This window comes from Cupressus sempervirens, chromosome 5 (assembly GCF_028749045.1).
Source record: "Cupressus sempervirens isolate cs-2001-9-10 chromosome 5, ASM2874904v1, whole genome shotgun sequence".
Taxonomy (NCBI): Eukaryota; Viridiplantae; Streptophyta; class Pinopsida; order Cupressales; family Cupressaceae; genus Cupressus; species Cupressus sempervirens.
In genome coordinates, this window is record NC_143122.1 from 419,500,136 (window position 1) to 419,518,893 (window position 18,758).

Below are 18,758 nucleotides of genomic sequence, written 5' to 3' on the forward strand. Positions count from 1 at the left end.
CAGTAAGTTAAAGATTATTAAACGTAAACTAAAAGAATGTAACTCAGTTTTTTTGGCAATATCTTTGAGGATAAACTTACCTTGGAGGATAAATTGGAATCTCCCGACAAAGAAGTTTTGGATCATGGGACGGGTTTACAATAGTAACTTGAAGAAAAGAAACTTATGCAACAATATGAAGATATTCTAGCTAAGGAGGAACTCTTTTAGAGGCAGAAGTCTAGGGAAACTTGGTTAGAGGCAGGGGACAAGATGATCAGAACATGGTCCACGATGATCCAGAGGAGGGTGGTAGAAGCAAAAATGGGAAAATATCGAAATCTGATTTTTTGGTATTTTCTATGTTCCAGTATTTGGCATGTTCGGAGGTCTTCGAGGCATTTATGGGACCTGAAAGCTTCCAAAAAGCTTGGCTGTTAAAATTGGAGATAGATAATTTGATTATCTTTCCAATAGTGTAAGCGGCGTACATTTTTGAGCTATACACTGAAAGTTATGACTTCTACAAGTAGACAAAATTTAAAATAGTTTTCATAGTTTTGATATTTTATTTTGTAGTTAACATTATGTGGACTGTTCATTTCTTTTCAAAGCGATGTTGGTGGCCCTTTAGATTCATCGTACTTTGTAGAAACTTGAATTCTAAATGAAATGTACCAGTTTTTGGCTTCCATTATCTATTGTCCAAAAGTCGTTCTATTTGCATTAGAATTAGCAATACCACAGGTATCACACCAGGTGTTGCAATCTAGAATCATAATTCGGATCAGTGGTATCAGAGCTTGTCCGCCCTTGTATGTCCCATCATACATGGTCAGCTTACCAAAGGTTGGGATTGGCTACAAGAGATCCTTCAGATTATCTTCCTTTGAGACGGGCATGCTCACAGATGGCAAAACAATAGGTTGACAGGATGGAAGAATCCTTCAAAACACTGGTGGAAGATGCATTGAGTAAACAATATGAAGAAATGATAAAGCAATTTTCACGGATGTTGGGAAAACAAGAGTCGTAGGCCAATCCAAGGAATTCAACATTTGGTGGGCAAACTCCATTTAAAGTAAGGTAAATTTTGATATCCCAACTTTTCAAGGGAAAATTGATGCAAACGCTATTGATGATTGGTTGTCAAAATTCGAGAGGTACTTTTGTGTTAATAATTTTTCAGATATTGAAAAAATCACCATAGCCCTCCTCAAAGATGAGAATCATGTGAAGCTCGCATGGGAAGTTTATACAGAAACTAAAGAAGCCCAAGTAGCACAAGATGAGCACGACCTTTTTGTATTATTGGATAGTATACCCACATGAGCAGATTTTGTGGAGCACATAAAACAAGAATATTACCCTAAAAATATATGTGAACAAGAAATATATGTAATGGCAATTACTCTGATAGAAGAAGGACCAATTAGGTCAGGAATACACTAAAATATTCCATTCTCTCTCTGTGAAGCTTGGTATCAAAGACTTAGAAAAACATCGGGTTTTGAAGTACAAGAGTGGTCTTCATAGATACATCCAGACCGAAATGGATTTCTTGAATATAGAGACATTGTCTAGTGCTTTCAAATATGCATGATAAATTGAGGAGAAGTTCAAACAAAAAGGGAGGAGGAAAAATCCAATGAACAACAAATGGAAAGGTGAAGGTAATAAACCTATAGGGAAACAAATTGCCAAGGACTCATTTCCAAATTCACTAGCAAAGAAGACATGGGGTGTGAAGAAAATAGGCCAAGAATTAGGTACGTGGTGTGAAGTCCACAAAAGTCCCTCGCATAGCACTAAAGATTGCAGAACTATAAAGAATTTAATGATGGAAACCCATGAAGAAACTATTGAACACAAGGTGAAAGATTTTGGAAAACAAAAGGAAGATAAAAAAATCATTGAGGCTGACCCATATGCAACAGTGGCCACTGCAAAGGTATTTGCTCAGGATGATGAAGAGAGATTATTTCATTCACAAATGTGGATAGGAGGAAAAGCTTTGCATTTCGTTGTTGATAGTGGTAGCCAAAAGAATTTGATATCTGTTAAGATTGTAAAAAGACTAAATCTAAAGATAACACCACAGCCACAACCATATTTTATGGTATGGGTAAGCCAAGGGTGAGACATTCAAGTAAACAAGCAATGTCGTATTTCATATTCCATAAAACCATTCAAAGATGAGGTGATTTGTGATGTAGCTCCTCTTGATGTGTGTGATATTTTCTTGGGACAGCCATACATGTATCAGCGCCATGGGGTGTACGAATCTAGGCCACGAAGTGTGATAACTAAATTGGGTGAACAAAAGTATTGAATACCATAGGAAAGTCCTACTCACTTTGCATCTTTGATTAGTCCAAAACAATGTAGAAGATTGATTGCCCAAACTAGTACATTTGTGTTATTAACGATTCGTCTTGAAGAAGGAAAAAAATGGTATGTAATTCCCATACCACCATGTTCATCACAACAAAACAACAAAGGTCAATGGAACAAATTTTAAAACAAAATATCAAAAAGTTAACAATAGGTGCACCCTCACACTGCCAAGTTGGACATTCTATCAATTTGATTCTAGGGACACCATTGCCTAATAAGCCAGTATCTAGGAGATCTATGTTAGAAAATGATGAGATCAAAAGGTGGACACAAAAACTGATTCAGAAAAGGCATATTCACCCCAGTGCATCTCCTTGCGGTAGCCCAATTGTACTTGCAAAAAAAAAGGATGGAACATGGAAACTTTGTATTGATTATAGAGCATTGAATAAGATCACTATTAAAAACAGATATCCAATTCCTCAAGTAGATGATCTATTGGACCAACTTAGAGGGCAAAATTCTTCACTAAAATTGATTTAAAATTAGGGTAACATCAAGTGCCAATTGATCCAACAGATGTATGAAAGACTACTTTTAAATCTAAGGAGGGATTGGTTGAATGGTTGGTAATGCCTTTTGGCCTCACAAATGCTCTAGCCATATTTATGAGGATGATGAATGATGTACTCAAGTCATTCACTAGTTATTTTGTAGTGGTGTATCTAGATGACATTCTCATTTTTAGCAAAACTTGGGAAGAGCATCTGCAACATGTGGAATAAGTATTTTCGGCCTTGCAAGACCATGGACTTTATGCTAACTAGGAAAAATGCTTTTTTGGTATGTAGAGTATCAAATATTTGGGCTGTTATTGATAGTGAGGGTGTGCATGTTGATCCTGAAAAGATACAAGTTATGAAATACTGGCCTTCTCCAAGTAATCTCACTGAGTTGTGTAGCTTTGTGAGGTTACCAAGTTTTATTGCAGATTTGTGCTTGGGTTTTCACATTTGTCTTGGCCTCTAAATCAGTCACTACGAGCACAAATGCAAGCAAAATTCAAATGGTCAAGTGCTCATCAACAAGCATTTGAGGAGTTGAAATAGAGGTTATGCTCTACACCAGTTTTATCTCTTCCTGATTTACAACAGTGTTTTGACATACAAACTGATGCATCAGAATATGCCCTAGGAGTAGTCCTTATGCAACATGCACATTAGGTTGCCTACCATAGTGAAACATTATCTAATACAGTATGTAGATATCCCACCTATGATAAGGAATTATATGTCATTGTTCAAGCTTACAAACAATGGAAGCATTATATTCTAGGCAAGGAAACTGTCATCCATACAGATCACAAACCCCACAGAAGTTTCTACTAGGAGCTATAAAGCTTTTGCAAGACTCTTCCCAGATGAAGAATTGCACAAACATGTTAGGATGGTATTTGGCTTATTTGCCTCGAGAGGTAAACTTGGTCCAATTACAATAAAGGACCAAAACAACATGGGAGTTATCACATGGTGGTACTTCTATGGTCAACCATTTAAGCATCTACAACCTCTTGCAGGTCCTCTCACAAGTAAATTTTTTAGTTTTTTGTTTACCATTTGTACTTCACAATTCTTTAATTTACCTTTTATTTTTTATATTTATATATAATTTTTTTAACATTGTCCAGATTGCAAGTTCTTCAATTGTTGAACTGAATTGGAGTACATACTCTATCCACTTTGTGAAGCGTAACCGGTTGGGCTCAAAAAAAGCTAAAGATTTGGTATACATTCATACCAACTTGTGTCTTTTGTCACGTAAGGATGATCACTACAAGGGGCATCCAAGCATTAGAATGTAGAACTTCAATATGCAAACTTGGATGCGAGAATTCAAGAGCTTACTATAATCATGGATGATGATGGTTATAACATCATGACACATAGTGCATCTAGCACAAGTGGAACCATTTTGGGTTGAAATGATCTTGAACTTGGAGCAATTGGAGACGATGAGGATTTTTTGCGAGTCCATATGATTCTAATTTGGATTAGTGAATCTTGAATCTTGAATCCTTGGTTGATGAACATTCAATCATGAACTAAATTTTGATTTTGAAATTGTAATGATTTCTGATTTGCATTGGCATCATGAAATCAGACATATATGATATGGCTTATTAGTTATTTCAATTTGAATATTTGTGAGTTATCAAATATTTTGATAAATGGTGAAGTACAATTCTATCAAATGATTTAATTTTGTATATTTCTAGCATTTCTTTGCATATATAATATAAATATATATGTGTGTGTGTATGTATAAACACATCCAAATGTATCCTAAATCCAAACAAAAAATTGTGCATCCATGCACCCGATTCTCACATCCACATCTAAATTGGCAACTTAGGTACTAACTATAAAATTTAGGCCTTGGCAATGTATTGTAGTGGGACATTTCTAATGGAAGTGGGAGAGGATGTGAACAAGAAAGCTTTTTAAAATTTGAACCAAAAAAATCTATAAGTGAACCAAGATGCAAATTCTAACAAGACAATGGTTGTTAGATGGTGGGATGGTGGGATTCCTTTCAATGGAGGTGGATAGGAAGAAATCTATTGCAACTAAAAGTTTGGAAACCAAGGATATCAATGTGGTCTCCACAAAATCTAGCCTTAATTCGTTAAACAAGTCACTCAAGTTCCACCAAGATCCTTTCAAACGAGCCTCTAGAAATTGATCTTGCATTGCCTTATATGAGATTCAATTGCTTCAATGCAAAGAGAAAGGTGCTTTTTTAAATCCCCCTTGTTGCCACATCTCAATCCTAAATGTCATGTCCCCTTTCTAAAGAGAATTTAAGAAATTAAAAAAATATTAAAATCAAAATATAAAAACAAATAAAATAAATTATAAATTATAAATTATAATTAAATGAATAGTCAAAAAGATTCGACAATTAATAAAAATAAGAATGAATAAATAATAATATAATTTTTTTTAATATTCACTATATTATTAATGTCACTAAATTATTAATATGATAATATAATAAAGAAACATTGTTTCACTGGAAGACAATATTCTTATTGAAAGAGGTAAAGTTTCTTCTCTTATCTAAAGACAAAAACACTCGTATTGACAAAATTTGTCACATCTAATGCAAGAGTAAGGTGTGATTAACTGTAAGAATGGTAGTGATTAAATTCATTGAAGACAAGAAATTGCGTTAGTTCTATGGCAGTGATATTTATAAAAGATTGATAATTATTAATAGAGAAGCAGCGGTTATAAAAGAGAAGCGATTAATTTATTAAAAAGGCTGTGATCATAACAAAAAGGGTGTCCCAATATTTTAAAGTGAAAAGATTCAATTAAAGAAATAAAAGCAAGAGCAGCAATCCATTCAAAGGAATTTGTGAAGAATTCAAGTAATAGGAGTGTGATTACATAAGGACATATTTTTGAAAGGTTAAGTCTATTCTAAAGGATGCCTCTATAAAATAACATAAGAAAAGATATATATGACAATTGAACTTGAAGAAGCAGGGAGAAGGGAATGGTATTAAAATATGCACCAGATGGACAAAACTATATAAAAATAGTTTTCAGATTAAGATATGGTATTCCTGATTTGTGATGATGTATATAAGGAGTTGTAACAGGCATTTGAGGAGAGATTGTGGATACTTCATGACATTGTTGTGATCAGAATCGTAGTAGTCTTTATAACAGATGGTGGGAGACCTTGTAGCATATTTGTGGGAGACACATAATGATCAGAAAGTCAGCACTGGTCAAACAAATGGAATCAATCAGAGTGCACAAACAAACAATTGTCCATCAAAGAAATAGTATCCAGATCGAACAAAAGGGAAATATAACAGTCAAGTATTTAAATATAGAATCAGCAGCATACCTTAATAACCAATCAAGGATCAATAGATATTACATTCAGTACTAATAATCCTAATCAGAAAATAATAAATCTACTCAGCCAAGTGATAGAAAGATAGACAGCAGCAATATATTGCAATGCAAGAAACTAGTTATTAAGCAGCAACGAATTGCTAATTCTCTGAGCTACTTAGATAAGAATTAAACAGTCAAGTCCTTGGGGAAACTGTACGGGGAACTATTGCAGATAGAATCATAAAGTGAGATATATTTATTGCAGCAATCTTTTTGCATCAACAAGCCATTATAGCATCAAATCAGGAAAGAGGATTTGTCCTTGGGCAATCCATTCCTTTTTAAGAAGCAATCTAAATTAATAAGAGGATAGTCTCAAAGACAACAGAGATAGCAGATCAAGTTAGTCTGACAACTGAGTAAAGGTATTACTCATTTGTATTTATGTTTATAAATTTATCCAAGCTCTGCTTGGAGGAGGGCATTCTTAGTGAATGCCAAGAATGATTCAAGCTATACTTGGTGGAGGGCATTCTTAGTGAATGTCCAGAACGATCCAAGCTCTACTTGGTGGAGGGTGTTCTTAGTGAATGTCAAGAACGATCCAAGCTATGCTTGGTGGAGGGCATTCTTAGTGAATGTCATGATTCCAAAATGGAATCTAGAGAGAGATTTGATAATATCTTACGGACCATATATATTGGTAATGGAAAATAGATATGCATACGTGATAGAGGGATACACCTTGACAAGTATCCATAAGGTTTGGAAAGAGATGGAATCTATTTCCAAGACTTATAACGATGGATAAACCAATGTTGGTTATCCTAGAGGCCTTAGTGGAGATAAACCAAGATGAGATGATAAATAGTTGAGGATTGTTATAATTTTGGCCATAAGGCACCTACAGCCTTTGGTGGTCCTCCCCAGAGAACTAGGAACCTGATTTTGGGCTCTCCCTAAGGATCATGTGGGAACTGGAATATAGTTTTCTTTCATTTGCATATGTGTGTATTGGTGACCTTTCTATGCAATCTACTAACAGTTGTTGCAGGTTTCAACATCAAGGAATCAGGCTATAACCAGCCTAGGAGGTGGGGACGTTACATTAAAGAAGGTGAGTATTGATAAGTAGGAGATGTTTTCCACAGCAAGTCAAATTGTGATTCAACTATGTAGTTTTTTAGTCAAACTCGTTGACCCATGCTTCATGAGTAGTGATTTACACAAACTGTAGTTAAGCACACTTGAGCTGGAGTAGCATTGGGACGGGTGACCTCCTGGGAAGTTCCGGTGTTTCACCTCTGTGAGCATCACCTAGATCTAATGAGGGATAAGTGTTCTATTCATTGTCATGAGAGATGGGATTGTGTAAACCACTACTCATGAAACATGGGTCAATGAGTTTGACTCAAAAACTACATGGTTGAATCTCAATAGCAATATCACAAGGTGAGTTTTTTTTTCAAGTTTCTAATGTTCTTTTTCTTAGGGGGTTTAAAATCTGGCTTTGTCCCTGCTCAGAAAATTCATTGAACCCCAGCCTAATGTGCATTAGGTAGATCCTGGGCAAAGAAATGTTGATCATTCAATGGGCAACTAGATGTTGGTACAGCCTACAACAACCAAGGGTTTCTTCTCCTTTTCTTTTCTTGTGAAGAGGATCTTTGTAATGTTCTTCTAGGGGTCCTTGGATTTTGGGAAAAGCATACATGAATGATACCCTGATTATAATCTTGCTAAAGAATCATTCAACATTGATCTAGTCTAGGCAAGGTTGCCTCAGCTCCCATAAGATCTAGAACGAGGTGTTTAAACAGATTGCTAGCTCCTTTAGCTACCCCTTCAATCTAGACAACACTAGAAAATGAACATTGTATGCAAGAATCTATGTTTGTATGGATGCTTCTGCCATTATCCCTTTGAAGATATCCATATGAAATGATGGGGATCTAAAAGAGGCCTTTGGAGTTTGAAAAACTCCCTTTGGAATGCCTTGATGCAAGAAGTCAGATCACTGAGTGAAAGACTACCCTCTGGCTAAGGTTTGATTCAGAGAAGTCCACAGAAGACGAGAAGCAATATTTCTTAGAAAGGAAGCCCAGGGAACACATATCTCAAGAGGATCTTAAGAATCCTTGGACAGAAAGGCCTAACTTTGACAAATTCCAGGAGACTACTGATACCCTTACTTTTGAAGAGGAGTCTCTCCAGGATATGTATTGCAAATGCATTCAGACTTTGGACTGTCTTCAGTTTTGGCCATTAGTAAATTATTTGGAAAAGCAAAAAGAGAGAACTTTATGGTGAAATAATTGGTAGAGGAAAAACATTATATGGTGAAATAACAACATTGGTAGAGGAAAAACATTCTAGGCACTCAACTGAAGAGTGCATCTACTTGCCAACAACTTTGAAGTCATTCAAATAATCTTGTAGATAAGGAAACTCACAAGAGCTCGAGAGTTGTTATATTTCCTATCTCCTTTGGGATGCTGCCCGTTATATTGTTCCACATAAAATCCCTTCCAAAAGAGGAAAACACAAAGTTATGTTAGAATCATAATTTTCTTCATGTCATGTTATGTACATTCTAGAAATCTCAAGAATGCAATAGTGCAGATTACACATAATAAAAGTAATAAGTAAAACTAATCTTGGAAGGAAACATGACTGACTTTCATGAAATTAGAAATACTTTTTAAGAGGGCTCTGTAAATTTAATATCCTTCTTAAACTTACAAAATTTTCAGTTGTTGTAGTTGTCCAATTTCTGGAGCTATTTGTCCTGTAAGATTCAAAGTTAACAATTCCCTGTATATCCAAACATTGAAATTAGTTTGTTTTAAGGAAAATGATGGTTGAAATTCAAATTTTCTTTCTACATCATTCAATTTTAGTTCAGACATATATTGTTTATCTTCCATTCCAAGATCTTACTACGAGATTCTATTATCTTAAATGCATTAGCAGTGAAATTACGAATGAAACAGGCTAAATGATTCTCTAAAGTTCATAGAATTAAGGTTCAATTTAGAATTTTCAGGATTATCTGCACAGGTCTCCATTTTCAAAATGTATATCTGGATACCACTATGTTCAATCAACTTTAAATCGCTGGAAGTTCAATCTGGTAAACTTCACCAGTATTTCATTAAAGTTAAGACGATTGAACAAAATGGAATACAAATTTAAATTATGAAAGTTCAATTTGTCTATCAGAAAGCTCCATTTATGAAAAATCTTGCTTTATATCAGATGAACTGCATCTTGTTAATAACATGGATAGAAAGAATTGATTGTAAACTCCTTAATCAAAACTAGAATTATGGCTGAACTGCAATTCTTTCATTTATTTACAGTCTAAATCACGGTGCCCAAAAGTGATAGCTAGGAGAAAAAATGCTTAAACAATCCTGAAATTATAATTTTAAACATTTTACCCCTAGAATCCATGTTCACCTAATAATTTCTCTGGCTTTAGCTCGGTTCATCACTATCTCATGGAGATTTTATTCTTTTCTTATTTCCTCCCTCATTAGGATTACCCTGAGTTCTGTGTAATATTCTTCTTTTCCCATTTTCTTACCCATCATCTAGAAGTTAATAACAGAAGCAAAAACAGAAAATACCTTTCATTCCCTCGTTCCCTCTTTTCCTTCTGCATCTATAACAAAACTAATTGAAGTTTTTAAATTTTTGAATTCGGACAGGTACTCACATAAATCAGAAAATTCAAGAATGTCAAATATGTTGATATTATGCATCTATTTTGAGAACCTTGTTGTCCATAGCTATTTTTATTATCCTCATATTATAATATCTAGCTTTATGTTGTGAAACTATTGTGGAATATGAGTTGATTTTCTGGATGGAACTTATAAGTTGAATACCAAGGCTATTTCGGAAACAATATCAATATAGAATACATCATTATAGCAGAAATCAAATAACATAATAAGCTTTAACAAACTAGACTATCAATACCGTAGACTATAAAACAACAATAAAATTAATCATGAGATCCATAACAGAAGTAATAGCCAAAGTTCGAAAAGTTTGACTTAGACTTGAATTAACAGCCCAAGAATTTGACTTGGACTTGGGTCATTTTACATCTTCCTCTTCCTTGATCTAGTGGAAGTTTGAGGAAAGGATCTAATGATTGTATTTGAGTCTTTGATATTGATTGTATGGTACTTTATCATGGATCAATGTTATTCTAATAGTGATAAAATTAGTTGTCTAAGTTCTCAATTTTGGTCTCCACTCCAAAACACCCTCATTGTAATCAAATTTCTTATATGACGAGATCCCAATTATTAGGGTTTTTAGAAATGGGCACTCATGCTAAAACCAAAGCTGTTTCCGAGCTTACATGCACAATTCTGATAATGTAGCTTTAGCCTATTGCCATTCATTTCCTATAGGCTAAATAGCAAAGCAAGTTAAATAATTTTTAATATTATTAAAGTTGGCCTTGGCAATTTTTAATTTAACAAGCAACTTAAATAATATTATTAACATAAAAAGTATTTATCAATACTTAACAAACTTGGTCTCAAGAGCCCAATGTGCTGCTACAAAGTTCAAATTCAGGGTACTTTATTTGAATCTTATGGTTTTGTCATCATGTTCAATTCTTCGAATTGAGCTTTGAAGTTTACATCCAAGGATACAACCCCTTAGTTGATTTGGACATCATGGAGAACAAAAACCCTCTTAGCTTTCCCATAATTGGATCAAGGAAAAACCCCCTTATAATTGGATTCTTTTATTCATATTTGCAAGAGGATTGCATCACAACATCACATTAGCATCTTTGGGCCAAGTTTCGAGTTTTCTTGTTGCTACTACAAGGTCACTATTTTGTAATCGGCATTATAAGGCAAGTTTCAAGTTTACATGTTGTTATTAATGTACTACATTGTCTCTAAAATGAAATCAGCAATTTTGAGGGTTTGTTCTTCATCTACTCTTGCTAGATCTTGGACACCACTCCTCGGGGATGTCACCATCAATGTTTGTTACTCTTCAGGGGTTTGTAGACAGTGTTTTTGCAACCATTCAGCAGCAATTATGGCTTATGAGTCATACAAGGAGGGTTTGGACTGATTGTACACATTATTAATTCTGATCGCCCTTATCTAGGTCCTACACCTAAGTCACAAGATTCGGCGAATATCAAGCTTGATATTCGGATATTGCCAAATTTGAAACTTGCCTTAAAAATTCGTTCAAATCCGCCATTCATTCGACTACCAAAAACGGACTTCGTCAAGTAAATTTAGAAATTGCCGGCAGAGTTTGTAGGGTATTGTCGAGCAAAAACGTCTATAAAATCCGATGCAAATAAGAAGAAAATCCAATGCAAATAAGGAGTTTGTTGAGGCTGCGTTTTCTGAAACGTAAGTCCAGCGGCATTTTTTCTCTCCTGCGTCCTGCCTTCATCACGTTTTCCCTCTCCTGGCCTGGGTGAACGTCTGAACCCCGCTCGTGCCCGCCTGGGTGAACGTCCGAACCCTTGTCGTGCCGCGTGGGTGAAAATCCTGCGATAAATTTGTTTTTCGCGATTTCAATAGTTGTAACTTGTTATTTGTAATAATATGATGATGATCCAGTTATATTTGTAGATTTATAACTTTGTAATAATATGTATAAGTTTTTATTTTTAATAGGTATTAAGTTTATATTTAGTTTTGTTTTTTTAATATAGTTTTTAGATATAAAATTTGTATATAGTTTTTTATTAATATAATTTGTATAAAAAATTTATTTCATTTTATATAGTTTTTTATTAATACAATTTGTATAAAAAATTTATTTCATTTTATATAGTTTATAAAAAATTTAATCTTTTTATAATTCTTTGTAATCTATTTTGTAATAGTTAATTCAATGTTTGATTTATTTTTTAAAATTGACTTAAAATAGTGATATATTAATTTGTAATTAACATAATTTGGAAAACTTTTAAAATATTAGAGTTTAGAGTCGATTAGATATATATTAATATGTTTACTTTATTTTGCTTTGTAAGTTTATAATTTTTATTATAATTTAATAAATAAATAGATATATTATATTATGTTTAGTAAATGTATATTTCAATTTTTAAATAATATAATTATTAGTTTAAATAATATAATTATTACTGTAAAAAGTTGAACTTTAACATGTTTAATTCTAAATTAACATTTTTAAATTATTTATTGAATTATTTTGTTTTAAAGTTTGAAATAATAACATATTATTTTGTTTTTTATTTTATAGATTGTAATATGGCTCCCCACAAATCAACTTCGGAGGCGTGGAAACATGTGACTCAAAACGGTCCTAATAAAGCTCAGTGTAACTTGTGTCCGAAAGTTATTACTAGAAGTTTAACAAGGGTCATGGATCACTTGCTTGGTATTACAGCAGGTAAAGGTGGGGGTGTTACTGCATGTCCAGGTGTGACCCAAGAGCTTAGGGCGATTTTAGAGAAAGAGCATTCGTCTTCTATTGCTCAAAAGATGAAGAAGGCACAAAAGAAACAAAGAATTGAAGACGTCTCTAGATTCACATCAACTATACCATCATCTTCATGTCTACCTCAGGTTGTAAAGGCAACAAAAGAGAGTGGAACTCTGAATAGCTTTTGGAAACCATGTGAGAAACAAGTAGTTGATGATTTACTAGCTGATTTATTCTATACTAGTGCAATTCCTTTCAATGTAGCTAGAAATCCACTTTATCGTGTTGTATTTCAAAAGGCTGGAGAGTTTGGCAAAGGGTACATACCTCCTTCTTTTGAGGGTTTGAGAACAACTCTCTTAGAGAGGTCAAAAGATAGAGTGACTGATAAATTAGATGTGGTCAAAGCCTCTTGGAAGGTAACAGGGTGCACTATATTGAGTGATGGATGGTCGGATATCTGTCAAAGACCATTGATTAATGTTTTAGTGTCTTGTCCTGAAGGTGTTGTATTCTTGAAGGTTATTGACACTATGAATCATAAAAAAACTTCTGAATATATATTTCAGATATTAGAGGAAGCAATTCTTGAAGTAGGGGTTGCAAATGTGGTTCAAGTGGTTACTGATAGTGCAGCAAATTGTGTGGGAGCTAGCAAGCTGATTGTAGAGAAGTACCCAAAAATTTATTGGAGTCCATGTGCAGCTCATTGTTTGGATTTGTTGCTTCATGATTTGGCAAAATTCCCTTGGATACATGAAGTAATTCATAGAGGAAGAGAAGTTGCGAATTTCATACGAAATCATCGTCTCACATTGAGCCTTTACAGGCAACATGCATCTAGAGAGTTGTTGAGGCCTTGTGATACAAGATTTGCTTCATTTTATATCACTTTGAGAAGAGTGGTTGAAGAGAAAGCGGCTTTAAGATCTGTAATTTGTTCCAATGAGTGGGAAAATTCAACTCTCTCAAAAAGTGGTAAGGGGAAGATGATAGAGCAAATTGTTTTAAATAGTAGCTTTTGGGAAAGTGGGGCAAAGGTTTTAAATATATGTAGTCCAATTGTTGACGTGCTCCGCATGGTTGATGGTGACACTCCTTGCCTTGGAATGCTTTATGAAAGCATGGACCGTTGCAAGGAAGCTATTCAGAGAGCACTAAATAATGTGGAAGCAGAGTACATAGAGCTATGGGAGACTGTTGATTCAAGATGGAAAATGATGCACACTCCTTTACATGCAGCAGCTTGCTATTTGGAGCCTAAACTGTTTCACATTGATAGACAAGGTGATGCTGAAATTATGGCAGGGTTTTATGAAGCCATTAGTAGATTTGAACCAGATCCAACAATTGCATCTCTAATTAGAGAACAATGTTGGAAATACAGAAAAGCGGAAGGGATGTTTGGAATAGCAGCAGCCAAATATGATATGACACGAGATGAGGTACCTAGTTATAGATGGTGGATGAGCTATGGGGCAGAAACTCCTGAACTTCAGCGATTTGCAATTCGAATTTTGAGTCAAGGAGCAAGTTCATCAGCTTGTGAGAGAAATTGGAGTTGCTTTGACCACATCCATTCCAAAAAGAGGAACAAGTTGTTGTCTGGAAAGTTGGGAGATCTTGTCTATGTTCGCAGCAATTTACAATTGCTTATGAACAAATCAACAAATGAGTCATCTTCACAACAACAGACTTTGGAAGACATAGCAGTACCAGACGCAGATAAGCCTGACTTTTTTGAGGAAGAATTGGGTAGTGATACTGATGATGATACTACACCATCTGAGCCAAGTGCTCTTGATGACTTCGAGCTTTCTTGAAGCTATGAAGTCTTGACTTTTGATTGAAAATATCTTTGCTATTGTGATTTCACATGTTTCTTATGTTTTGTACTTAATAAATGCCTCATCAGGCTTATGAAGTTGTGAGATCTATTTAGCAATTTTTACTATTTTGATAATTGATAAGATATATTACATACATCTAGAAAATAATTAAAATTGTATAAGGCGAATTTAATTCGAATTTTTTTTCGAATTTTTACTCTTTCCCAAACTTCATTCGAATTTTATAGTTGCCGAACTCGAATTCGAATTCGAACCTTGTGACTTAGTCCTACACTAACACTTCAAATGGTTCCAAAGAGGGTATAGGTCTATATTATTTGTTGATACAATATTTCTAGCCATCTCAAGGGAGTTCCAGCAATAGGGAGTGCAGATCTGCCCTACATTTTGCTGCTGAATCACCTTTTCAGCCTTCAATTGGGCATGCGAGCCTTGGAGGACAGTTCGACTTCAATTTGGAAAAGTTCCATCCACATTTAGTGCTGTTTGGAAGCATTTTTGGAATTTTACCAGCATTTTCAATGATTCATCTGTCAGCTCCAGCCTTTGGGGAACTCATTGCTACCATTTTCCATCTCTAATTTTTGGGTGCTAACATTGTAGGGCAAAACAAAACTGAGCAATTGTGGAGAATTGTGTGAACATGGTAGCATGTTTCCTTTCACATCTGGCTACCAAGCTTGCAGGATATTCACCATAGAAGATCACTACGACATGTTGCATCTGTAAAATCATGGTTTCCAAACAAAACTCCAGTATCGAAAAACCTGAAATTGTGCATATTAGTCATTGTAAGTTGCTCTAGCAAGTCAAAAATCAAATAAAAGGCATTTTGAGGATGATAAATTATTGTTTAATTTGGATCCATGCAAGTCAAATACCATAGGGCTCCATTCTTCAATGTTTATTAGCATTTGAAGGCTTAATTCATTCATTTTTTATTACATCTCTGTTGGTATTGTGTGTATGTGGACTTTGTGTACTCAGATCGACTATAAGAGCATATAAGAGTGTTGAATTGGCTGTACATCTCATATCAGACATTAACCAACACTTTCATATGAGTTCTTTTATTATGTAAAAGTTGTATTTTACTATTTTAGGTGATGTTAAAGTTGATTTTCAGCTATAGACGGTTTAATAACCAGTTTCCAATTAAAAGTTAGATTTTGTTTTGTTGTTCCAGTTTGTGTTTTGTGTCATAAAAATCAGAGAAATACATATAAATATACAAATTACCTATTAAAGGACATTACGAGGAATTTGGCGATTTTTGATCTAAAACCTCATAGGATGCCCAAGATGAAAGAATTGAAAGAACTTTAGAATGAATTCTATTCAATTACTTGTAACACAATTCATACATATAATGGTCAAATTCAAAACCATGACCTGCAAGAAGGAAGTGCGCTGGACTTGATTTTATACTCCAATGGACATCATAAAATTCTGGAATTGGAACCCTCCCTTCACTATGTAGAAATGTACCTGAATGAAACTTTGGGACTTCTACATAACTAATTCACTGCCTAGGTCCACATGCCTGAGGTTGACAAGCAGAGGTGCTTACTAGTCAATACAACAAGATTCAGGATTCAACTTTGTGGATATGTTGCCCTCCATTAATCCCGCTGCAAGATCTATTATATTGTATATTTAGTCATTAATGTGAATAGTGACTCTTGTGGTACATTGTTATTATTAACTCTTATTTCTTTGTGGCTGCTCTTCTGATAACAGAATACTTCTTAATGTTATACTTTCTAATTTTACCTTCAGAGAAAACTATGCGAACAACCACATACAAATTCAAAATTCGAAAATTTAAAATCACTGAATGAATGAATGAAGGTATTTTAATGATGTCCATGGGTCCAGGCGGTGTAAGGGACCAATGCACCAAATTAAACCATATTCAAGTTCTTTTCATATTGACTCGTCTGTAATAACTCGAGTATTAAAATCTACCAAATGCCAATTAACATTATACATACAGCTGCGTTACATGCAAGTACCCATCGGTACTCGCATTACCAGAGCATATAACTCCTTTCCATGGTGTGTTGCACGGATCACCATCCTTCCAATTTTCGAGGTGTTTAAAAGGGTCTCCAAGACTCTCTTTTATTTTTTGAAGAGCTTTAACTGCATCCAACAATAAACAAAACTCCATCAGGTAAAACTGACAGAGCTATTTTGGCCAACCGGTCAACCATTCATCAAAACCCTCAAACACTAAATCTGAGAACGAGAAAACTGTTCAAAATAAACCAGGTAAAGTTTTATACAAATTCTGCATGTAGTTATTCGATTAACCCAATTCTAGAAGCACTAAAGCTAGAAATTACACTATGTTTCATCATTTTCACCCTTTAAAATTCCACATGAGCTCCATATTTTCCAGTAAATTAAAAAGAAACTGAGATATTGCAACCCAACTTTTTCTTCTAGACATAGACAATCCTAAAAACTGTCATAGATACAAGATAATATATTATAGAATACTGAAATCAATGAACTATTAGTTTTGCAGCATGTGCAGGTTTTTGATGCTCGTATGAGTTTCCTGATACTCTTTAATATTAAGAGAAAAAACATGTTCAAATATATAGCTTGGGTCTTTAATTGTGAGAACAATAATTTACAAGGTTTTGAGCATGCATTTCCTGGTGAATTTCATTGTTCTCAAATAGTTCAAGAGGTTTCGGCTGCAATTATCCATCTATAGCTGGGATGTTGTCATTCCTTTCGTTAATTTACTTATAACAAAATACAATCTTATATAAATATTCTGAAATTGAAGTCAACAATAAACAATACAAGTTCTGCACCATACATATATTTTCCTAAATTTAGATTGAATTGAAGTACGCGAAATTACCTTCATCGGGATCTGTAAGTTGTGCTGCAGAAAACAGTGTCAGAGAACAGTAAAGAACTAAAGCAAAAGCGGCCAAAAGGCTGGTTTTTCTCCTCATCGTATAATTCAATCCCAATGTCTTCCTCTTCGCTAGTTAGCCCATAACAAACTAAAACAAAGATGTATACATTCCAAAACCTTCTGCAGTGATTTCTGCATGTATATAAAGCAAAAGGATTTGGATGTCCACATGACAATTTTACCACGACCCAGTCATCAATGGTGTACCAAAACATCCTCATTCTGACTTGGTAAATATATTTTGGTGAACTAGTCAGGACAAAACCTCTCCACCCATAAATTAATGGTGCGTCAATGTCTTGTATCTCCTTCAGGTGGGGACGTTGGGAAAGGAATTGGGTGTTCGAATTCATTGAATATTTAAGAATTTGGTGCAGGCATTTATTATATATATCCCGCTTGTGCATTTTGACTTTTGCGCAGCATACCTACCAACTCCTTTTGAATCATCATTCTTTCCAATTATATAATTCAGCAGTAGCATCAATCTTTGTTACACCGCCTGCCATTTGAAAATGGCAACTTGTTTGAAAAATCATGAAAACGAACCAGAAGTGGATATAATGTTGAGGGATTTCAAGAAACGGTCTTCCCCTTCCATGCCCTGCACATTGAATGGGACTTGTTTTGCTACAGATACGTCATTATAGGGTCCCGCGCAAAACAAAAAAAAATGATTTTAGTTTCAGCAGAGATACGGCCAATTTTACTTTCAGACAGGCCGTTAGTCTCCCAAATAAAATATCGGATAGAAGAAAGATTCGCAGGCATAAGAAGGACGGTCGACAAATTGAGGATGAGCTGGTCTACTATTTTAATTTCATTGGGTACTTGGTTTCAACCTTTGAATTTTGTCTGTTCCGTTGTAAATTGTAACTGTTTGTTTTACAAATTTAAATCGTAAAATTAACTATAAGAATCTTAAATACATTCAAATGTTATTAATTTAATTTGAAATACATTCAAATGTTAAGAAATTGTATAATTTGTTTTACAAATTTAAATCATAAAATTAAAAATATAAGAATATTAAATACATATTATTTCAAATTATTTTATTTATTTAATAGTATTTAATTTATTCAAAAGATAACTATTTATTTATTTAAATTTTTATTTTATTATATTAAAATAATTTTGATCAAATAAAATAAACAAAAAATATAATAATTGTTAATGCCAAAGTTGAAAGAATCAGTTAGTTCATCCTTTGTTCTTAGTGGAAGAGGTTTGAGGATATGGCTCATGTTCTCATATCATATAGCTAATACAATTTCATGG

General features: G+C 34.2%; 1 protein-coding gene across 2 annotated transcripts in view; it reads right to left on the reverse strand.

Annotated features, from left to right (window-relative positions):
- The window catches only part of LOC149556568 (putative LRR receptor-like serine/threonine-protein kinase At1g06840), an 84,176-nt gene extending 65,982 nt beyond the window's left edge, over window positions 1-18,194 (reverse strand). For both annotated transcript variants that reach the window (XM_089830936.1, XM_089830935.1), the window contains exons 1-4: window positions 17,418-18,194; window positions 16,531-16,681; window positions 8,973-9,044; window positions 8,684-8,755 (exon numbers count right to left, since the gene is read on the reverse strand). In XM_089830936.1, the coding sequence (XP_089687062.1) occupies window positions 8,684-8,755; window positions 8,973-9,044; window positions 16,531-16,681; window positions 17,418-17,514 (392 nt within the window). In that variant the 5' untranslated portion in view covers window positions 17,515-18,194. The remainder of the gene's footprint in view (window positions 1-8,683; window positions 8,756-8,972; window positions 9,045-16,530; window positions 16,682-17,417) is intronic.
- Between the last annotated feature and the right edge of the window lie 564 nt (window positions 18,195-18,758).